General features: G+C 40.3%; 3 protein-coding genes across 3 annotated transcripts; 1 reads left to right on the top strand and 2 right to left on the bottom strand.

The window, feature by feature from the left end:
- Positions 1-1,162: 1,162 nt before the first annotated feature.
- LOC146378169 (uncharacterized) lies at positions 1,163-5,556 on the bottom strand. Its single transcript, XM_084942650.1, has 7 exons — positions 5,538-5,556; positions 4,905-4,979; positions 2,990-3,115; positions 1,895-2,269; positions 1,645-1,808; positions 1,405-1,517; positions 1,163-1,292 (listed from the first exon to the last, which is right to left on the bottom strand). The coding sequence occupies exons 1-7, from the start codon at positions 5,554-5,556 to the stop codon at positions 1,163-1,165; spliced, it is 1,002 nt and encodes a 333-aa protein (XP_084798776.1).
- A 1,391-nt stretch (positions 5,557-6,947) lies between these two features.
- On the bottom strand, positions 6,948-12,732 carry LOC146378168 (uncharacterized). The gene is made up of 7 exons (XM_084944918.1): positions 12,562-12,732; positions 12,089-12,163; positions 10,523-10,648; positions 7,760-8,155; positions 7,513-7,673; positions 7,285-7,397; positions 6,948-7,189 (listed from the first exon to the last, which is right to left on the bottom strand). Exons 1-7 carry the CDS (start codon positions 12,626-12,628, stop codon positions 7,060-7,062), a joined length of 1,068 nt encoding a protein of 355 aa, XP_084801044.1. The 5' UTR covers positions 12,629-12,732; the 3' UTR covers positions 6,948-7,059.
- A 988-nt stretch (positions 12,733-13,720) lies between these two features.
- nes (nestin) lies at positions 13,721-21,712 on the top strand. The gene is made up of 4 exons (XM_084944792.1): positions 13,721-14,728; positions 15,684-15,808; positions 17,539-17,612; positions 18,275-21,712. Exons 1-4 carry the CDS (start codon positions 13,898-13,900, stop codon positions 21,097-21,099), a joined length of 3,855 nt encoding a protein of 1,284 aa, XP_084800918.1. The 5' UTR covers positions 13,721-13,897; the 3' UTR covers positions 21,100-21,712.
- The last annotated feature ends 1,120 nt before the right edge of the window (positions 21,713-22,832 follow it).

Raw genomic sequence — 22,832 nt, 5'->3', positions numbered from 1 at the left:
ACATCATGACTGGGAGCTGAGCCTCCTCTAAAGGTTTGAACCTAGAATTGCCCCAGAACTCACACATAAGATTTAGACAGATATTAGATTTGTGGTGGATAGTCATTTTTGTCTGTATAATGTGCCTTCCGGTGAACACTTTTGTTTAAGATTAAGTTCTCAGTCTAAAAGCAAGATTTCTGTTTTGAATGATTTAAATTAGAAAAGCTTTTAAATAAATATTCCCAACCTCAGAAAAAATTCTTTTCTGCACATTCAAAACATGTGGCACATTTAGGAATAGCTAGCAAGCTAATAAATAACTGGTTTTTCAGACATTTTTAGAAAAATTGGGATGAGTGGAACATGATGGAGTTTATGTGGATCAGATTTTTCTAATAACCATTCTGAGCTTCAGAGTTCTTGCTTCTGGCAAATACGTCTGTATGTGTGTGCGCGGCGGCAAGTGTGCATTGTGAGGACATGGCTGGTTTTGCACCTTCTAGCTCACACACCTGGTCACAATCATGCAACTTCTTCTGATGATCCTGTGCAGGCAGCTTCATAAGAAAGTAGCAGAAGATCAGATATCACCCAGTGAAACACTTAGCGAAGCCTGGCTTCTATTCTTGTTGCTGTGAAAACTGTTTGCTAAGAAATTCTTACCTGTCTGTCCCTGTGACCAGGTTTGTGTGGAGATTGCCTGACACGGAGTAGTGAGGTGATTCTAGTTTGGATTTGGGAATGTGTGGATTCTGTCTGAATTTTGTGGAAGCGTCAAGGAGAGTGGACTGGTAGTGTGTTGACCCTTTTGACCTGTGTTCATTATCCACCATGTTAGCACCGTTGCCTCACAGCAAGAAGGTCCTGAGTTCTGTTCCACCATCAGTCTTTCTGTGTGGAGTTTGCATGTTCTCCGCATGATGGCGTGGATTCGCTCCGGGTACTCCAGCTTTCTCCAGTAGTCCAAAGACATGCAGTTAGTGGGGATAGGTTAATTGGAAACTCTAAATTGCCCATAGGTGTGAATGTGAGTGCAAATGGTTGTCTATGTGTTACCCTGCAACAGACTGGCGACCTGTCCAGGGTGTACCCTGCCTCTCGCCTCAAGACAGCTGGGATAGGCTCCAGCCTCCCTGCGACCGTGAAAAGGATAAGTGGCAGAGAATGGATGAATGGATGGTCAAACAACTACAGCTTTCTTTTTGCAGATCCATCGGTTCTTCTCATTACAGCTCACTGATTTAAATCCTTCGTCTTGTACAGAGATTGCACAGTGACCATCAGAAGGAGACAGCAGGTCGATCCAGGAGCTGAGGAAAACAACAAATCTGCTCAAGGCTGATGGACACTGGTACACTGTAATTGATTTATCACAGATTTTGGAAATACTTGAAATTTCTATTGATTCAAAGTGTCTCTTACCTATTAGTCAGATTCCTTCCATCCAGCCACTTCCATTTCCCATCTTCAACTCTCAGACCAATCCAGTATCCTTTGTTTCCACCATATTTCCAACTCTTTTCACTGACAGTTTTCTGAGGACAAAGAGGAAGTTGTCAGAGATATTTAGACAATTTGCTCTAAGAAAGCTTTCAAGCTAAAGAAATTACATTTTTATTTTCATGAAGTCTGTAATAAAGTGTCCCACAGTTTTCTCAGTACCTTTTCTTCTTCATTAATAACAACAGGTAAATCTGAACTCTTTCCTCTGCAGTTTTCTCGAGCTTCTTCCCAGGTTTTCCATTGATCTCGGTCAGGATTATTAACTGCATAGCAGCTGGACTCAACATGATCCCATCCCTTCTGACAAGGCTTACATGCTCTGTCTGCAAGGATAGAGCTCAGTTAATAAACATAACTGCATATTTCTGTTAAATTTGGTATTTTTGTACATGATATATTTGGAACATACTGTTATTTTCTTTGGGACAGTAGGCATCAATGCTCCATTGAGCTCGACTAACACTGAGCTCATTCCATGATGTTGTCATGTTTTGTATTTGGTCTGTTAGGTTTTTCTTCTCTGCCTCCAGCTCCTCAATTTTCCCTCTAAGGTTCCAGTTTTCTGCAGTCAGGTTTGTCACATTTTTCTCTAAGACAGTGATGACTTGAGTCAGGTTGTTCATCTGGAGTGTGAGCTTGGTTTGGTTCCTCTTCAAGTCTTCATTGTCTGAGCTGAGTTTGTTGTTGAGTTTTGTCAGGTTACGATTGACAGCATTTAAAGTTGTTTGGTTTTCTTTCAGTTGGTTCAGCTCAGTTTCATCAATCTCATGAATTGATGTGACATCTGCGAAGTTAAAATTAGCTTTCAAGACATGGTAATGATGCAGTTTTCATTTTCACATTTTGTTTTTATAATTTTACCACTGCTTAAAGTATTTTCTCTTCTGTTCTAATTAAACTTTTTTTACTAGCTACCTTTTTTTTCTTAGATTTTATGACAAAATCTTTTAATATGAATAAAACCCACAATTCTATAGTTGGTCTAATATTTCCTTAATGGGTAAAGGAGATGAAAATTCCCACAATGCAATAGAGGTTCTAATTTTATGAAAATGTTATTAAAAGTATAAAAGTGCATTTTTGTTGGGGATTCTTTTGGTAATGTAGCTGCAGACTGGTTGTGTCAGCAGTCACAGCATAAGGACTGCCCTAATGACTACTGTTATGTTTCCTTGTGTATCACATTAAAACCACTGTATTCAATGTTATTATAGAATATTTACAATGTAAAATTGCACAAACTGCTTTGTTTGGGATCATTTCTTGGTTTGCATATTTTTTGGGGGAATTTGCACCTAAAAAGAAAAAAGTTAAAACTGAAAAATCACAAGTATTTTTTAAATGGTCAAAAATATATTAATCAAGAAATTAGTCTTATTTGTTTCTTGAACAAAATGTTGTTAAACATTGTTTAACAACATTTTCTTGTGACTAATATAATTCATCTAAAGTGCTGTTATTTATGTCTAAGACTGAGTTAATGCATGGATGTTTTCATACTTACGATAGACACCGACTGCTATGATGCCCAACACCAAAATTATACAAAGCGTGCCCAAACAACAAGCCAACTGCTGATAGTGGCGACATCTGCTGTTTGATTTCTTGTCAGACAAGAATTCTGCAGGGGCTAAACAGATAGAAATGCAGTTAAGTCCAAACTTTTTTTTCTCATTTTAGTTCTGTACATTATCACAGTGAATTTTAAATGAAACAACCCAGATGCAGTTGATGTGCAGACTTCCAGCTTTAATCAGTGGGTTGAACAAAAAGATTGCATAACAATTTGAGGAACTAAAGCATGTGGAGGCAAATTTCTTTTCTCATGTATTAATCACATATTTTAACATATCACATTAGTTATAGTAATATCACTTTCTCACTTTACCATAGTAAGAGCACTCCTGTCACCAGTTTGCATGCATGTGGAATGTTAACACAGTGAGGCCATTGTAATGGGAGATGTTAAATAGATAGTGGGACTCCTCCTTATCGGGGATGTATATCCTTAGGTGACGGCCAAGCTGAAAACAAGGTCATAATTCTCTCTGTGAGGGAGAAGGTATAAGCCCCCCTGTGAGAGGGGCCAACATGGAAGAGTTTGTGGAATGTTCTTTGTCTGTGTCTCTGTATATAAGATGTAAGGGCGGTGGCCACAATTCAGAGATGGTCCTAGTGTTTCACTGGGATGCTCTCTCCACATTGCAATGGCACTGGGTGTGTTGCAGGTTATTGTTACATTTTCCATAACAAGCATTTTTGACCCAAGTTTAAAAGTAATTGGACAAATTAAATAACTGACATCACCACAACATCACATCACAACTAACATCGCCACTCCCCCTGCCAGTGGCTGATGCCCTCAGACATTGGTGCATTGGTGGTTCTTGGTGTTCGGGGCTGGGCGCTCAGGTATGCACCAGCTCACTCCCGGTGGCTGCTTGTCGGGGCCTGGCGCCTGTGGCTCGGTCAGGCCACTTCGGGGGGTGGGGTGCTCTCGGCCTCTGGGCCTGGGGCTCGGTCACTCTGGCACAGCTTGCTGCCGGCGGAGCTCACGGGCACGTGACTGCAACCCCCTCTGGCTTCTGCTCCCTGGCTGCTGGTGATCCCTCATCTGGGGCTCTCCTCAGCTCTTTCCGGGAGAGTGGCACGGTTGCCCCTCCGTTGGTCTTCCTTGGTCTCTTGTGCTCTGGGGGTCTCTGGATGTCTGGAGCCTGGATCTCCTCCATACCTGCTTCGTGCCCTGGAGGACGGGGCTATGGCTCCCCACACCCTCTAGCAGAGGGTTACATGAAGGAACCTTTTGAATACAAGCACGCCCATGCTTACAGGTGTACACACGGGTGCTCACAGATACAAACTACACCCTTTTTTGGCTGCTACCTCAAAGCACACTGTGCGCTGTTGATCTTACGTGCTGCACAATAATATTCAATATTTAGTATTTACTGTTATATACACATAGATTATTGCAATGATGTTGTTTATTATCTTGCTCTCTTTTTTGCTTGTTTTCTCTTTTTTTTTTCTCAACAGGTGATCCAGGTGATATATTTAAATATATATATATATATTTTTATTTTTTATTTTTTTGGCCCCCCCCCCCAACTTTTTTTTGTGCCATTTTTCACCGATCCTCTTCCCCGCTGTTTTTCTTTCCCTCCCTCCCTCCCTCTCTTTCTTTCTCCCTTTCCTTTCCCCCAGTCATGTCTGTCCCATATGTAACAACTGAAAATAAAATAAATAAACAATAAAAACAAAGGTCAATCGAATGGACCAATATGGCAAGGTGATGGTCCACTTGGTAGAGTAAATCCATTGGGCATCTTTCTTGGCCTTTAGACAACAATTCTGATGGCAAAAGAACCAGCCGGGGAAAAAAGAAGAAATGCTTTCATGTTTTTCATTTGACTACTCACCATTTGTGACAGGAGTTTGTTCTGTTGCCTTATTTTGCACCTTTACTTCATCATACACTGTTTCTTCCTTTTTAACTGAAAGGTTTAAAAATGAATTAGTAATCACAAGTTATTAATCCTTTATTTATCCAGGTAAAAAATCTCATTGAGATTAAAAATCTCATTTCCAAGAGAGACCTGGCATCATGGCAACAAAAGTCACATACCACATAGGTATATAACATTTAAAACAAATACAATATCCCATACAAACATGTGTAAAATATACAATAACAGATCAAATTAAGAGTACATTAAAAACAATCACACTGAGTAAAAGAGCTGTTCTCTCGTTCCTTTAAGACAGACTTAAACTCTCCCAAGTTAACCAATTCTGATAATTTCAGTTCCTTCTGCAGATTATTCCAGGAAGCAGGGGCAGCGTATTTAAAAGCCCTTTTCCCCAATTCTGTTCTGATTTTTGGGACAATCAATTGTATGATTTTGTTCGAACGAAGGTTGTATTGGTTGTGGTTTTTACACATATAAACACATAAATAAGATGGAACCAGCCCAAGGAGAGATTTATAGATAAAGATCAACCAATGGGAGAGTCTGCGAATATGCAAAGATGGACATTTAGCAGCAGCATACAAAGAACAATGATGTACATGATTTCCATAGCCAGTAATAAAACGTAAAGCACAATGGTACACAGTATCCAACCTCTTTAGGCAGTGGGCAGGTGCATTCATAAAAAGCACGTCACCATAATCCAATAAAGGTAAAAAGGTTATCAAATAACAGGACATTCTAATGCTTATTTCATTATTTGGACTTAACATTACAATATCTTTAATCCATGTTTTTCCCCCTGTCTTATAACTATTGCCTAAGAGGAAGAAAGGATCAACTGCCTTAAAAACCTTTAAATATGCTTCATTACATTCTTCTGAAATCTTTTTTCATTTTTTGGTCACATTGTATTCTTCGGTTCTAATCGAAAGAAAGAAAGTGATGTATTTTCCTGAAAAGTTTATTCAAAAACATAAACAACACAGGCTGTTGGTTATCAGTTGTTAATGTTATCTAGCCATATCACACAAACTTCAATGAAAGAACATTAAATTTAGGTCAGAATAATGAGTAACATCATAAACCAAACACCTGATATTAGCAGTTTTAATTTACTTTTACATAAATAAATAAATGTATATAAATGTATAACTGTACATGCTTGTGAGTTATTTCAAACTGAATTTCTGCTTTTACTGTGGCCCATCTGCAGTACTTTGGCAGCCCACCAGGGGGCCCCGGCCCACACTTTTGGGAATCACTCATCTACCTTAAATGGTTTGGACCCTCGTATGCTTTCAAAAGTGCTTTAATTCCTCTTAGCATTAATTGAATTCACATGTTAACATGTTCAGTTCCTGCTGGTTTGTCAGCTGCAAAAACAAACACTGCAATGGAAGAAAAGAATACATAAAGCTATAATTAAAGGAATTAGATTAGATTAAATTAGTCGAGATGAACAGAATCAACTTTTGGAGAGATTAAATTAGACACTGGAGGTGACTGCTCTTTTTTTCTATAAAAAACATAGTAAATTCACATGCACCTCAATAAACAATATTTTTTCTATTATTTTGTGTTTGAAAAGAATTTCCATTATTCCCATCGCATCTCACTTTCTTGAGCCTAGTCTACACATACAGGCATGTGTATGATACAGTGAGAGGTATGATATTGTGTTTGGTTAGATGTGAGGACATTTATTGAATCAACGCTTGTGTCTGTTATTACTGTGGGTGACCTTGGTTCTTTGGTTCGGGGTTGTTACCTGCTCAATTGCAGATGGGTCACATGTTAAACCATTTATTTATAACCTCCAGGCTTTTAATAGATCAGATGTGCTTCAGTAAAACTTCAACTCGTTTTCCAGAATTAATTTTAGGAATCAAACACATTTTAACAAGGTTACAGATGGTAACTGAAAACAAGGACCCGCAAGATTGTCTTGGCATTAAAACTATACAAAAATCATAAATCAGTCTTCACATTTTAATATTCTATTTATAAATTACATTAATATTTTTTATTGATATTAACATCAATATTAATATAGTAGTTTCTGAATATCCAGTAGTCTTCTGAAGTATTTACTTTGCAGCATTCAAACAGACAAAGCTTTCTTCTTGCAGATCCATCGGTTCTTCTCGTCACAGCTCACTGATTTAAATCCTTGGTTTTGGAGAGAGATTGCACAGTGACCACCAGAAGGAGATGACTGGTCGATCCAGGAGCTGAGGAAAGTAACAAATTTGCTCAAGGTTGATGGACACTTGTACATTGTAACTAATTTATTCCAAATTTGGCAAATATTGTAATTGTCTCTTACTTATTAGTCAGATCCCTTCCATCCAGCCACTTCCATTTCCCATCTTCAACTCTCAGGCCAATCCAGTATCCTGTGTTTTCATTATTTTGCCAACTCTTTTCACGAATAATTTTCTGAGAACAGAGGGAAAATGATCAGAGATATTTACATACTTTGCTTAAACCACTGACTGAGTTCAGATCTATTTAACTAAGTCTGTAATAAAGAGTCTCTCTGTGCTGTCATTACCGTTTCTTCTTCATTAATTGCAACAGCCAAATCTGAAATCTTTCCTCTGCAGTCTTTTCGAGCTTCTTCCCAGGTTTTCCATTCACCTTGGTTAGCATTATTAGTTGCATAGCAGCTGGAATTTAATTCCCAGCCCTTCTGACAAGCGTTACACTTTCTCTCTGCAAGGATGGAGATCAATTAATAAACATCACTGCATATTGCTGTTAAATTTAGCATTATTGTAGGTAATGTAATTGGAACATACTGTTATTTTCTTGGGGACAGTAGGCATCAATGCTCCACTGAGCTCGACTAACATTGTGCTCATTCGATGATGTCGTCAGGTTTCCTATTTGTTCTGTTAGGTTTTTCTTCTCTGCCTCCAGGTCCTTATTCTGAGTCTTCAGCTCCTCATTTTTCTCTTTAAGTTTCTGGTTTTCTTTTGTCAGGTTTGTCACCTGTTTTTCTAAGACATTAAAGGCTTGAGTCAGGTTGTTCATCTGGAGTGTGAGCTTGGTTTGGTTCCTCTTCAAATCTTCATTGTCTGAGCTGAGTTTGTTGTTGAGTTTTGTCAGGTTACAATTGACAGCATTTAAAGTTGTTTGGTTTTCTTTCAGTTGGTTCAGCTCAGTTTCATCATTCTCATAAATTAATGTGACATCTGCAAAATTAAAATTAGTTTTTTAGAATATGGTGGATCTCAATTTATTTATTTATTCATTTATTATCATTTTACTACTGTTTAAAGTATTTCCTCTTCTGTTCTAATTAAACGTTTTTAGTTTAGTCTTTTTTAGATTTATTTAAATCTTTTAGTATGAATTAAATCCACTCAGATAATAAAAAGTATAAAATGCATTTTTGTTGGGAATTCATTTTTTAAATGCAGAGTCCACTGCTGCTGTTCCACCTCTGACACCTCAGACACTTCACACCTCCTCTATTCACCCTGCTCACTCCTCCCCACCCCCAACAACAGCATCCAATACACACTCAACACAAGGCTCCAGCCTGTCTCTCTCAACCACCCAGGTTAGGAGGGAACTGAGGAGGATTAATGGCAAGAAGGCAGCGGGCCCAGATGGCATCAGCTCGAGGGTCGTCAGGTCCTGCGCGGACCAACTGTGTGGGGTGATGGAGCACCTCTTCAACCTGAGCCTGAGGCTGGGAAGAGTCCCACAGCTCTGGAAAACCTCCTGTGTTGTACCAGTGCCAAAGACTTCACGCCCCAAGGACCTCAACAGCTACAGGCCGGTGGCTCTGACATCCCACCTGATGAAGACCCTGGAGCGGTTGGTCCTGGCTCAGCTTCGGCGCCTAATAAGCTCATCACTGGACCCACTTCAGTTTGCCTACCAGCCTGGCATTGGAGCGGATGATGCCGTCATTCACCTCCTACATTGTTCCCTCGCTCACCTGGAGACCGCTGGAAGCACTGTGAGAATCATGTTCTTTGATTTCTCCAGTGCCTTCAACACTATTCTTCCCTCGGTTCTGAAGGACAAGCTGGAGAACTCTGGAGTGGACCATCACCTCACTACCTGGATTTTGGACTACCTCACCGACCGACCACAGTATGTGAGGACTCAGGGCTGTGTGTCGGACAGGGTCGTCTGCAGTACGGGGGCCCCACAGGGAACGGTTCTGGCTCCGTTCCTCTTCACCATCTACACTGCAGACTTCTCCCACAATTCCACCCAGTGCTTCCTGCAGAAGTTCTCTGATGACTCTGCAATAGTCGGCCTCATCACTGATGGGGACGACAAGGAGTACAGAGGACTGACCCAAGACTTTGTGGACTGGTGCCAGCTGAACTACCTCCAGATCAACGCCAGTAAAACCAAGGAACTGGTGGTAGACTTCCGCAGGCACAAGCATTCTCCACTGCAACCACTGAACATCCAAGGTATGGACATTGAGGCTGTGGACAGCTACAGGTACCTTGGTGTTCATCTGAACAACAGACTGGACTGGACTCATAACTCAGACACCCTCTACAGGAAAGGGCAGAGCAGGCTGTACCTGCTGCGGAGACTCAGGTCGTTTGGAGTGGAGGGCCCACTCCTGAAGACCTTCTATGACTCTGTGGTGGCTTCTGCTATCTTTTACGGTGTGGTCTGCTGGGGCGGCAGTATCTCTGCCGGGGACAGGAAGAGACTGAACAGGCTGATCCGAAGGGCCAGCTCTGTTCTAGGATGCCCTCTGGACCCAGTGGAGGTGGTGAGTGACAGGAGAATGGTGGCTAAGCTGTCATCACTGTTGGACAACATCTCCCACCCCATGCAGCAGACTGTGACAGCACTGAGCAGCTCCTTCAGTGGGAGACTGCGGCACCCACGGTGTGGGACGGAGAGATTTCGCAGGTCTTTCCTCCCCACTGCTGTCAGACTCCACAATAAAGACTTTAACTGATCAAACACACACATCCACACATGTGCAATAACACTAAGTGCAATAATCTTTTCTGTCATCGTTGTATTTTTACTCAGTTGTATATAGCATTTGTATTTGTATTCTATTTTTATCTTATTGTATATTTATTTTATTTTATTCTACTGTATATAGTATTTTATTTTTATTCTATTCTGTACAGTTGTGTACTGTATTTATTCTTATTGTATCCTAATTTTTGCCTCATAACTTTTGCACTGTCCACTTCCTGCTGTGACAAAACAAATTTCCCACGTGTGGGACTAATAAAGGTTATCTTATCTTATCTAATCTTACATTGGTTGTGTCATCAGTTACAGCACAGAGACTTCCCCTATGACTGCTGTTGTATTTCCTTGTGTATCACCTCACCTTAAAACCAATTATGTTACTATAGAACATTTCCAATGTCAAATAACAGCTTTGTTTGGGATAATTGTATCTTTAGATAAATTTTGAAACATTAAATTAAATTAAACATAAATTGTAAAATATTGTTTAGCATAATTTTCTGTGAAATTTCTTGCTAACAGATCTGCAAAATCAGAAAGAGAAAGTACCATAAGTGTGACTGATGTATGAATGTTTTCATACTTACGGTAGACACCGACTTCTATGATGCCCAACACCAAAATTATACAAAGCATGCCCAAACAACAAGCCAACTGCTGATAGTGGCGACACCTGCTGTTTGATTTCTTGTCGGGCAAGAATTCTGCAGGGGCTAAACAACAGATAGAAATATATAGTTTTAGCTTTCTGAATAATTTAAGTTTTATTCAAAGTTACAATTTTGTTTTGTTTTGTTTGTTTTTGTTTCCTTTTGTCTCACTGTCTGACAGCAGAAAAATACAAATCGCAAAGGTTTTGATGAGGCTATCTTGAAAATTTTCTGTAATTCATATGAGGCAATCAAACTGTTAAAAGCACTTGTTTTTAGACTTTAAAAACACAGAATAGTTAGCTTCTAATAATGCACTTCATAAGCACTTAATGCTACCTCAATATCTCAGGTTTGTCAGACAAATAGGCTGACACTTCCTCATTCTTTAAGGAGTTGGACTTGATTATCACTTCTTACATATGTAACAACAAGAATCCTAGAATCTCAAAACTACATCTACATAAATCCAAATTGAAGGGAGGTCTGAGTTTACCAATATTCAAACATTATTATTGGGCTGCAAATGTACAAGTGCTGACCTACTGGCACCAGACATTCCCATCATTTAATCAGCTTAGGCATTTTGTCCAAATTAACACAACTTTTTTAATGTGCTCCTGAGCCCTCCTTATTCCAAACATCTGATTTCTACAATTGTACATTTGTTTGATGACAGTGTTGAGGCGTGGACTACGAGGATAAGAGATGCTTGGAGGGATGAACTGGGTATAGAAATATTGGAATCAATGTGGGACAAGTGCTTATCCAAAATTAATTCCTGCCCTTTTAACAGCAGACATCAATTAATACAATTTAAAGTTGTCCATCAGCTACACTACTCCAAGGTTCGACTACACAAAATGTATTCTTCAACTTCCCCCATATGTGACAGATGTAAAATATCAGATAGAATACTGGCTCATGCTTTATGGCATTGTCCCTCATTGACTAATTTCTGGTCAAGATTATTTGATTGGTACTCTAAAGCTTACGGAATCTTCATCTTGCAGTTTTTGGTTGCATACATTCCAGAACTATTCCTGCAACTACGCGGGTACCAGTCGATCTTGGAATGATGGTTGCGAAAAGACTTATCCTAAAGGAATGGAAGTCCGATGTTCCTCCCTCCTTCAATGTCTGGCTCAATGACATGCTATCAGTCATACAAATGGAAAATATTCGATACCTACAAACTTCTGCAGTAAATGTTTTCTCAAAATCCTGGACTCTGTTTTTTAATTACCTTGGGAAAGCCCTGGTTATATGAACATGTGTCATGGCGCTGTGGTTTCTCTGTTTGTTACAAATGCATGATATTTGATTTACTATGGATACTGGTAGTTTTTATTATTACTGTGCTATTTCTTGTCTTCTTGCCTTGCCTTAGCACCTGAGCTGTATTTATTTGTTTGTTGATGGGGTTTTCTATATTGAAAAATTAAAATAAAATATTGCAAAAGAAATGTTTTCAGTTGCATGGGTTTTCATTTGACTACTCACCATTTGTGACAGGAGTTTGTTCTGTTGCCTGATTTTGCACCTTTACTTCGTCATACACTGTTTCCTCCTTTTCAACTGAAAGGTTTAAAAATGAATTTGTAATCACAAGTTATTAAATAACAGGGCATTCTAGTGCTTATTGTGCTTATTTCATTATTTGGACTTAACATTACAATATCTTAATGCATGTGAGTTCTCATTCAGTGTCGTCCCCCCGCCCCCCGTCTTATAACTATTGCCGAAGAGGAAGAAAGGATCAACTGCCTTAAAAACCTTTAGATATGCTTCATTACATTCTTCTGAAATATTTTTTCTTTTTTTGGTCACATTGTAATCTTTGGTGGAGGTTGCTTAAATGGGAAGTGAAAATAATAGTGTGTCTTCACATCCATTATACTGAAAAGATTACATAAATACGCTGAGTTGATCAATCTCTTTTTCTTTACGCAGTGCATTTGAAAGGCTTAACTTACCTTCTGATCTTTGTTGTTGGTTAGATTTAAATACAACTGATGCGTAGTTAACCTCGTCCTCTGCCATCCTTACAGTCTTTCTGTTTGGTTTTTTGTGACTCGTAGACAGAGAAGAGTATTGTATTTGAACCACAGGGCATACATGAGAGAAGTTGTTGTTTCCTGAGTTATGTTAAGTCTGTTTGTAACACCAACTTCTGCTTTTGGCTTTGAATGTAATTTGCATACATGTCTGGCTGGAAGAACCTCAAACACTTTACAGTATGATGAAAAGATAATACTATTACTGTGAGCGGTGAATATGTTGTGAACAGGTACCTAATGTGTACCTTAGACTTTAAATGTTGATTTTATATAAACTGTGAAGCAAAACAATTCAATTTATTGTCCCTCTGTGCTGTTATTAGGAGGTTTTTTTCCAACTTGGCCCATAGACAATATATGTTTCTTCCTGTGGTTCGGCCCAAGAAATTTTTTTCTGGCATCGGCCTAATTATGATTTCTTGTAGATGGTGACAGGCTCTCACTATTTTGTAGCTGTAGAAGTTCATAGTTACCAAACCAAAGCTTGATTCAACTTTTGCTTACACACACATTTTATCTTTGATCTTCCTTGTTCCATAATAAGGTTATGGATGTCATAAGCTCATATTATTTTTGCATTATCAGGGTTAACGATTCATATACGTCACTGTGAATTTAGTCAGATTTATTTAAAGAAAAATGTGTATTAACTGTTGGTTAGGTTTTTCAAGATCACTTGTTTCAGTCTGCTTAATACTGTGAAGTCTAAACTAAAAACGTATTGACACTGAGTCCTTCTAAGCTTTAAATTCCTAATAAAGTGGGATACAGAGGAGAGGGAAGTATGGAAGGTTCCATGGCTCAGCTCAAATTCAGCTGGAAAAAAGTGCCAGTGGTGAAAGAGTTAATTTTATAAATTAGATCACTGCTTCTCTCTCTGCCCTTTCACTGCTATATCCACCCCTGCTACTCCAACCCTCTATCTCATTGCATATCTGCTTTCCTTCATCCCACTTAGTCATTCCATCCATCTTCCTGTCCTCTTCCCTCCTCTCCCTTTCCAGCCTTGAGTCTCCTCCCTCTCCATCCCCCTCCCCTTTTGTCCATGTGCCCGGCCCCTTCATTAAGCCTAGTATGAAAGGAAACCCTCTTGCAGGCAGTCACATTTCAGGGGTCTCCCAGAAGCCTCACTCTCACGCACACACACGCTGTCTCAGGCCTGGATACAGGGATATAGTCAGTTGCCAATTTCTAATCAGCATACCTTTGAGTGAGGATTCAGTTTGTCATATCTCTTCTTTTTAACACTGACATGGAGCTCCACAGTTTACAAAGGACCACCCACACTAACCACCTGGGTGAAGAGAAGCAGCAGATGCTGAACCTAAATCGACGACTCGGGACCTACCTGAACCGAGTTAAACTCCTAGAGGAGGAAAACATGCTGCTTGCAAAGGAGATACAAGCTATGAGACACAATAATCAAGGTGCTTTGACACACAGAAGAAGCCTGGAGGAAGAGTTGCGGCAGGCAAGACTGGAAGTAGATGCAGTCTGGAGAGATAGGGTCCTCACAGAGCTGGAAGTTGGCAAGTTGACTGAGGAACTTCAAGCGCTGGACTTGTGGAGACAGAGGGAGGCTGAAGAAAAAGTGAAGGCCAAGACAAAGCTGGAGCAAAGCAGGAAGGAGTTGGAGGAGGAACAGAGGGCACAGATTTGGCTTAGAGAGAAGGTCAACCAGCTGGAGCATGAGATGAGACTCCTGATCCAAACACATGGGGAGGATGTAGCCCACCTGGAAGCCACACTGACCCATTCTAGAGCTACATTATCTTACACATTTTCTCAAAAGGGCAACCATACACCGAATCTCCTTCAGCTGGGACATGAATACTCTCAGAGTGCCACCAGAGCATGGCAGGAGGCAGCAGAGGCCTATCAGGACCAGCTAACTCGGTTAGAGGAGTCACTTAACCAGGCCAGGAGCCGTTTGACCCAAGTGGGCCAGGAGAAACGTGAGAGCCAGCTGAAGCTCCAAGCCCTGGAGAAGGAGATCAGCTCAGCTCAGGAAATCAGACAGCATCTGGAGAAAACTGTTGCCCAGCAGACAGACAAATACAGCCAAGAGATGCAGCAGCTCCAGGTGAGTGAAACAATCCATACATGTTGGGATGCAACAGTTATTACAACAGTTGCAATAGTTGAATGTACATGATATTCAATCCAATTATTACCCTTTGAAACTGAAAATTGTTCCGCATATTCACACATTAGGCAACTTCTGACTGGTTGGAAAAGAATGCCAACAAAATCATTCGGTGTTGGTTGTGAAATATGCAATAAGTCATTGTGGTTAATGTCACAGTCTAAAATAACAAATGGACAAACCACAGTGGAATTTGAACATGCGATAATTGGCAGACTCGTGACAGCTGGACAAAATAAAGTCTGTGGATATCTACTGTCACTACATTTGACTAGCCATGTCCTAAGAGATCAAATACTCAGTAAAAAGAACAAGAATACTAGATACATTTTATTTGAATATAGATTTTCCTGGAACTATTCAAGGCCTCCAGCAAAATACGCAAGAAGCTCCACTAAAGGCTTTCGGGAGCATTTATGAGTCCGTCCGTTCCCCCCCCCCCCCCCCCCCCAAGGGATTTTGCTCCCTTGGCATCCACATTTTATATGCTGATGAAATGAACACATTTGGTTATGAAAGCAACTGGGGGCTACATATTTATAGGCTGGGGTTGATGGGATTAGTTCTGGGTCACAGTTAGGTCTGAGGGGTGAAGCACCCACACTAAATACTTTTTATGGCATTTCTTTTTCTCCCACTGAGGTCCCAGATCACTAGCAGGCAGTTATATTGCTTGTAACAGTGTGTAAATCTAAAAGCGCGCTAGTGTGATAAGTAAAACAGGTTGAATAACTTAGATGCAGTAATAATAAAAGCCTGTAAACAACCCACCACATATAACAAGCAAAAGAACAAGGAGATTTATTCCTGCTTAATATAGCACAACACTGAATTCTTTTCCAATGCTTTTTTTAACCTCTTCCTTTTCCTCTTCTGCTTCCTGTTTTGGCAGGAGCACTTGGAGGCCTTAGAGGTGGAGAAGCATGAGCTTGGTCAACAGATCGATCATATCATAATGGAGAACCAAGGCCTGATGCAGCTGAAAATGTCTCTAGGTCTCGAAGTAGCAACATACAGGTACACTGAACTGCCTGTTGCACTGTCAATTCTAAAGCACCTTTAACACTTATTTTTCTACCTGATAGTAGAAGTAGAAGCTAAAGTGTACTTTACCTTAGAATTTCTTTTACTATTTTTTTCATGAGTGTGTAATGTATCAAAAAAAATGGGTTTCTTTGCACATGGAGTATCTTTCAAAGTGAAATAAAGTTTGTCTTATGTGCTTCAGTAACAGAATATAAGATTAGTGGTTACAAAATTATCATATTTATCTCTGTCAAATTTATTGTGAGTCATTATTTCATCAGCAGTACTACCTGATTTCGCAATGCCACTATTGCATGAGGTTCACACAGTTTGCAGAAGGTCTTCTGTTTTATTTATTAATAAAGAGACTGTCTAATGCTGTGTCTGCCAGCCCCCCTTCCTTCTGTATTATCTGTGGCTAAAGATGCTTCATGCTCTTTGTGATTTAAAATGAAACATTAGACTGATCTGCATACGTTTTCTATTTAAAGAAGTCGGCCTGTGCATTGACTTAGACGTCCTGTATTCGGGTTGCTGTTATATAACATCAGCGCTTTACAGTGCAATGTAAAAACTATATTGCTTCACCAGGTAGGGTGATCTGAAACACTGAGCTGCTTGATGTCAGACAGTTGGGGCTGCACCTTGCAGTTGATTTTGACTTGCTTAGAGGCAAGTGCAGCTTCATGTGTTTTTGATAGGTGTTCGAAGAATCTCACTAAATGGCTAAATTATCATATTTCCAAAATCAGTTTTCAGAAAGAGTCTTTGTCTGTAAATTGGTTATTAATGCATAAAACAATCAGTGTTTTTGCTTTCCTGCAAAACTCTAAGAATGAACCAAACTGACGTGGAAAAAATATGATTTAAAGATTTACTTAAATAGGTTTTGAATTGCAAACTGACTCAAACTCCACATGCATACAGCTTAGCTATTAGCTCAGTTTACCATGTAAACTATGAGTTGCATGATTAATTTAACCCACTTAGAAGCTCAGTAACAGGGTATATGTTGTCTCTTCCAGTAGTTAGAGTAACTGACAAAGAAAAAGATGCCCGTGGAGGGAGCAGCCTGTCTGGAAGGTCATTTCTTTGAAGCAGCAGCCTCTGTTGCCTTGAACTGAGTAACTTATCCATTATGAAGCTCTATAGCCCACGTCCCCACCCCACCCTCAAAATATTGACCCTCACCCTTTAGTGAGAAGCTACCAATTTCTCAGCTATGGGAGTCTAGAATTACAGCATAGGGGAGCAGATGGAGACAGGACATTACTAGAGGACAAATCTGAATGTCATTTATACCATGTTCAATTGTGATTCTATGCCAAAAAGAAGAAATTATTTTGTAATAGAGCTAGTTATTTAAGTATGTGTTGGAATGGAAACAACAGTGATCCAAACATGAGAATGGAAACAGTTGTATTAGTGCTGCATGGGCTGCTTGTAAAATCTGCTGTCATCGTATGTGTGTTCATGAGAGTCCCCTCTGTTGTTGTGTATGTGAGGAGGTTTGTGCACTGCAGATGGCTCCTCAATGGCACTGCCTTTCCTTCATTACCATAACAACAGACCTCAGTCTTTTCTTTCTGCTTGAGAACAGCTAGAGTCTCCCTTCGCTCCTCTTCCCACCCACAGCTCAATGTGCAGCATCATGTTTGCATCCTCCAAATCTTATCCTGGAACCTCAGGACGTAATTGTGTCTCGTTGTCTATCTCCACAGAGCTTTGCTGGATGGTGAAAGCCTGAGGGGAGATGTGTCTGTGTTAAATCAGCCAAGAAACATTTCGATCACAGGTAATTAAAGTAAACTGTATTAACACACCCGCAGCATAATCACCACTGATTTTACCTCTGGCTTGTTTAGAACCACAGCATGTCACATTAATCCTCTTGCTTTTGTCCACTCTTCTTACTACTTTAAAACTCATCCTTTCTCAAAGTATAGCTGAAATTATTCTAAGTAAAGGCTCCTCAGAGAGGGAGACATGTTTGATTCAGTTGTAATCGCGTTAGTCTCACTGGAGACTGGTGCTGGTGTGGGGGACCTTGACTAAAAGGGCTGAGGTAGGCACTTTGGGTCTTGTAATGCAAGCCACCTATGACAGTCCCCAAAGGTTATTGAGCCATATGGCTTTGCTTTCCAGTAACTTAGACAGCAGAGAAAGGAAACTGCGATCAATATCTCCCCATTAGTGTCCAAACCCGGTTGACAACACACAATACACATACTCAATACACATTTAATAACGCATTGTAGATGCCAGTTTTCCTCAGAAAATTACACACACTGACTAATGTTTTGTGGAGATACCTCAGCATGTAGAAAAACTGTCAGGATTAAAGGATTAGGTTAGTAACATTTAAATGACACGTGTTGAAATGATTGTTGTACATCATTATTATTACAGTAGCTAAGGTCATTGTGTATTCATGAGCTGCGCTCTTGTCTTCCACAGATGCAGTTTTCAGTTCTCAAGGGGTTAAAAAGAATTACCAGACTCAGCTGTCTGCTAGCCGCAAAACCACTTCTCTCTCATCAATTCGCAGCATAGCAGAACCAACAGTAATGTCTACCACTCTATTTTTAAGTAGAAAACCTGTAATGTCAAATGAAACACCAAAGACTTCAGAGAAATGTCCTGATGCAAGAAAGGCAGAAACATGGGAAACCCCTTATCCAAAAATAATGCAGGATGGAGCTGTTGAAAATTTCAGACCACAGGAAGTTTGTGAAAAAGTCACGTATGCTGAGCCTTTGTCGCCTCCTAATGAGCCAGAAACTAATGCTAAAGCACCATCAGGGGACGAGGAAGCAGACTGGAACGATGTTGATGTTAAATGCTCTGATGAAAGGCCAATTGTTGAGTCAGTTGTCAGTTGTCAGGTTGAATCTACCCTCAGCACTGAGCAATCCTTTAATGATGAAGTTGGCCATCACCAGTTTACAGCACCCAGATATACACCATATCATGCAAATTTGAAAGAAGAGCCCAGCAGTTTCCCAGATGAGTCTGATGAGGATGTAGCTTTGTTAGGGGAAGCTGAAGAGCAATATAAGCAACAGGATCCACTTGATGCATGTGTAAGGGAAGTGTGTACAGGCAAAGATACAGGGCATATTCAAGAAGAGAGTTCAGATTCTGAAACAGAGGCAGTGCTCGAACCGACACCCGAATCAAGGCCTAGCAGCCCAGAATCTCAATGCGTTTTTAACCAAGCTGTTGATAAAAATTTAGATGAAAATGTTACAAATGATGTCGATCCAACTGAAATAAAACAAGAAATAAGTTGTTCTATGATAGAGACAAACCAAATGGATGTCGAAGATAAATTATACCCTGATGGAGAAGAGATGGATACATGGGATAGTGTAATAGAGAGGAAGACTGATGTAAAGAAAGACGATTGCATTACAAATGATGAAGTAAAAGGACAACATGCTGAACCAGAGGAGGACATATCAGCAAGAGAACAAGTGAATGAGCAGAAAGGAAGCATTATGCAGGATTTTGCTACAGTTGTACAGCAAGGCAACATTATGACTTCTTCCCTGACTGACAAGCAAGCAGATGACCAAGAGCACGCTGCATTAGAGCAAGAACTCGTTCCACCTCCTGATAATGAAGGAGATGATGATGATGAAGAAGACTCTCAAAATGTTTCCATGTCTTGGAAGACTGAGGTGGAGGGTGACAGTTATGCTCAGGATAACACTCTGGCTGATACTCGTCCTCTGATCCGATACAAAAGCGATGAGACTGATGCCAACACTCAGGCGTCACACATGGATGAGAGTGAGTCCAGTGAAGGTGAGCAGGAAAAAAAGTTCGGAGAGACAGGAACTGGAACGTGGAGTGAAAGCAAGGCAAAGAAATTTGGAACAATGGAAGATCTGTGTGAAGAAGTTGAGGGAGAAACAATGGATGATGAATATAATCTGAGTTACACTCATATCAAAGATGGGGATGATGATGACGGTACAACTGTAAGTGAGCGCGTTATCCAGGTGAATGATAAAGAAAGTGCAGAAGAAGGGATCAGAGATGGCCGTGAGGGACATTCAGATGAAGAAACTGAAGAACTAACAGAACACATGGTACCTGCAAATGTAGCCTATGACGAAGAGTTGGAAACGGACAAACTTGTGGAGCAGGAATTAGAAAATCTGTGCACAGACAGCTATAGTGCTCACTTTGCGCAGCAGCAAGACGGTGACCAACTGCTATACACGAATGACGAGTCTGACCGTGAGATAACAGAGGAAGAAGAGGACATGTCTTACTGTGAGACTGGAACAAAGGTGAACCATGAACTTGTATCTTCCACTACAATTATAGATCAAACTTCTGAAAACCCAAGTGTCAGTGATTTGGCGGATATGACGCATCACATAGACACTGTGGATGTAGAGGACATCCACTATGAAGATCAAGAAGTGAAAGATACCCCAGAGAAAAAAGAAGAAGAGGGTGGGCCTAATGTGTCCATGGTGATGCATGCTGATGTAGCAGAAGATCAATCTGGATTTAGCAAATTTATGAGCAGTCCTGAGATGGAAGAAATCAACAACTCAGTGGATCCAAATTCTGTGTTACTCGTGACAACAGATGAGGAAAATGTGCAGGATATGGCAGCTCAGGATGAGGTAAAAGATGCTTTCCCTCTTGAAGTTATCGGTCAGTCTCAAGAACAAGATGAGAGTGATAAAGATTGCCAGGAGCTTCCTGAAGCTGAATGGGAAGTTCTAGGAGACCCAAGAGAGGATTCTGAAGCCAGGGATGAGATTGAACATGATGATAAATGTCAAAAAGTGCCAGAAACCACAAACGAGGGTGATGTTATACACCAGGAGGAGCCCCTTGAGATTCCCAATGAAAGTACAGCTGATGAAAATGGTATTTTTAAGGCAAATGATCCAGCAAACAATGGGCTCAATGGTCTCTTTTCCTCTGGCATAAAGAGTGACTTCTGGGTGTCCTCTTTAGAGAGCGGTGCCACCTGTGAACCAGCTGATGCCTGCAATGAAGCAGCTGAGCAAACTAATGAGAATCTGGGATTTGTTGACAACCTAGTCTGGGAGATTACAAAAAACCAGAATGCCTTTAACGGCAAGTCCAGGGTGGATATTGAGTCAGCGCTCACTACTAAGAGCGAGCAGGAACAAATGGATAAACAAGTAAAGCAGGTGTTGGGTAGAAATGTTAGCGAGGGGGAGTTGGTTCATTCTGAGGAGTCGGAAGCTGAAGCTGAATTGTGGTCATCTGGAGAGGAACCAGCATAAAAATGTGTGAAGTTTTAGATGTAGTGTTAGTCAAAAGTGTGTTTTCTTTAAAACCAAAGTTGTGCCTTGGTGCGCTCCTTAGTGACACTAACCACCAATGTGCCAATTCTGTCTACAAACATACTGAGCACTTGCCGTGTTTCACGTTTTCCTCATTCCTAATTGTTTAAAGGTTTCAGTCAATTAGTGTGCATGCTGTGGAAAAAGATTGGGGGCTTTTGCATGAGGGAACGGCACGATGAAAGAACAAAGAATGTCATTTGAAAGTCAAAGCATTTATTGATTGTTTGCTAATCTGATTGTACTGACTAGTGGGAATCAATAATAGCAGAAGGGTAGAATTACTTGTCGAGCTACTATTCAAAGAAACGACAGACAGCTAGTGTTTCTGTTAGTGAGTTATTTCATTTAACTAGACCAGAGTTGACTTAGTGCATGTTTTACACATGTAAAATGAATAACTGGTGGTAAAATGGCATAAATCTGTTTAGATAAGCAGATAGTTGTGTTTGTATTTGGCTGATCTCAAAGAATAAAGGTTTTTCCATTCATGAAAATATATAATACACTGCGGTACAGTTCCAGTTCCAAAATAAACAATAACTTCTAGACATTCTGTCTTTTTGTCTTTTTGAACTTATTTGCTTGCACAGTGCCCCTCATCCATACATTTATTTCCACATCACAATGACATTTTCACTGGTGTAAATATACTCCTACTTATCACTAGTAAAGGTTAAAGCTAAACTGAAATATTTTAATGGTCAAGTTTGTTTTTGGTAAACATTATTAACATCTTATTAGCCTTTTCCACACAACTCAGTTAGCGCCTGAATTTATTAACTTTTTACACATTTTTACAGAACCTTGAAAGCCAAATTATTGCTTTAGAACAATAACATTTCATTTTACATGCCTGTCTTTTTTACTCGTTATAGAACGACAGGGACAGTGTTCAGCTCTCTTTTGGTTGTCACATGTTTAGTTGAATATGTATAAAATCTTCCTGTAGGCTAGAATCCAACATGAGAAATTAAGCTTTTAATAACAAATAAATGACCAGTAGATTTTATTTGGGTTTAAATCAGATCAAACAAAAACCTGTTTGATGTGAATGAGACAAGCCTCTCAAAAGTGCTGAACTTTTCCTTTAGAGTACAGCTGTATTCTTAAGAGAAGGTCAAGAAAAGCAGCTGCTTGCCGCCTTCCAGCAACATCCATCTCCATTTCCTTTGGGGTTTGCATAGAAGAAGGGAGTAAAGCTCGTATGTGCCTGGACTTGGCAACAGCCCAGTTTTCACTGACCTCGAAGCAGGCGAGACAACAAAGCACCACCGAGGCTCTCCGCAAGCATGCAGTCATCCCATGAGGCGACCAGGGGAAAAGTACGAAAGAGAACAATGTATGACCTCATCTCCTCTCCTTCACAACCCCGCCCCCACTCCCCCTACCCCCCTCATGTCTTTCATTCGTCAGTTTACCGAACAATGATGGCTATTTCAGTGGGTGCTCGCCTCCTCACTGCCCATATCTGCCCAATGGGAGATTCAGTTAGGAAGGAAACCGCGGAGGGTTGTATTCAGGATGACAAAGCTAAAGAGCTGGAATGGCATTACAGCAGCTGTCTGGCATGCTCCTATTCTCCACCCATCAATAGAGCTGTTCTACCAAAGACATTCTCTCTTCAGTCACTAAATAAAACTAGAAGAAATGTATTAATCTGTTAAGAGGAG

The sequence above is a fragment of the Perissodus microlepis genome, chromosome 11 (assembly GCF_051167445.1).
Source record: "Perissodus microlepis isolate ML-2025 ecotype Zambia chromosome 11, ASM5116744v1, whole genome shotgun sequence".
NCBI classification, from domain to species: Eukaryota; Metazoa; Chordata; class Actinopteri; order Cichliformes; family Cichlidae; genus Perissodus; species Perissodus microlepis.
Note: the sequence above shows the minus strand (reverse complement) of the source record. Positions and strands in the feature narration are given on the sequence as shown.

What these genes read in the sequence shown, in the direction of transcription:
- LOC146378168 (XM_084944918.1), bottom strand. Translation starts at nt 12,628, where the DNA reads ATGGCAGAGGACGAGGTTAACTACGCATCAGTTGTATTTAAATCTAAC. An exon ending in CCAACAACAAAGATCAGAAG is followed by an intron (nt 12,164 to 12,561) that starts GTAAGTTAAGCC and finishes TAAACCTTTCAG; the next exon opens with TTGAAAAGGAGGAAACAGTG. An exon ending in CATAGAAGTCGGTGTCTACC is followed by an intron (nt 8,156 to 10,522) that starts GTAAGTATGAAA and finishes TTAATTTTGCAG; the next exon opens with ATGTCACATTAATTTATGAG.
- nes (XM_084944792.1), top strand. Translation starts at nt 13,898, where the DNA reads ATGGAGCTCCACAGTTTACAAAGGACCACCCACACTAACCACCTGGGT. An exon ending in AAGAGATGCAGCAGCTCCAG is followed by an intron (nt 14,729 to 15,683) that starts GTGAGTGAAACA and finishes CTGTTTTGGCAG; the next exon opens with GAGCACTTGGAGGCCTTAGA. An exon ending in AAGAAACATTTCGATCACAG is followed by an intron (nt 17,613 to 18,274) that starts GTAATTAAAGTA and finishes TGTCTTCCACAG; the next exon opens with ATGCAGTTTTCAGTTCTCAA.
- LOC146378169 (XM_084942650.1), bottom strand. An exon ending in CTGTCCCAAAGAAAATAACA is followed by an intron (nt 1,809 to 1,894) that starts GTATGTTCCAAA and finishes CTATCCTTGCAG; the next exon opens with ACAGAGCATGTAAGCCTTGT. An exon ending in TTATTAATGAAGAAGAAAAG is followed by an intron (nt 1,518 to 1,644) that starts GTACTGAGAAAA and finishes CTTTGTCCTCAG; the next exon opens with AAAACTGTCAGTGAAAAGAG.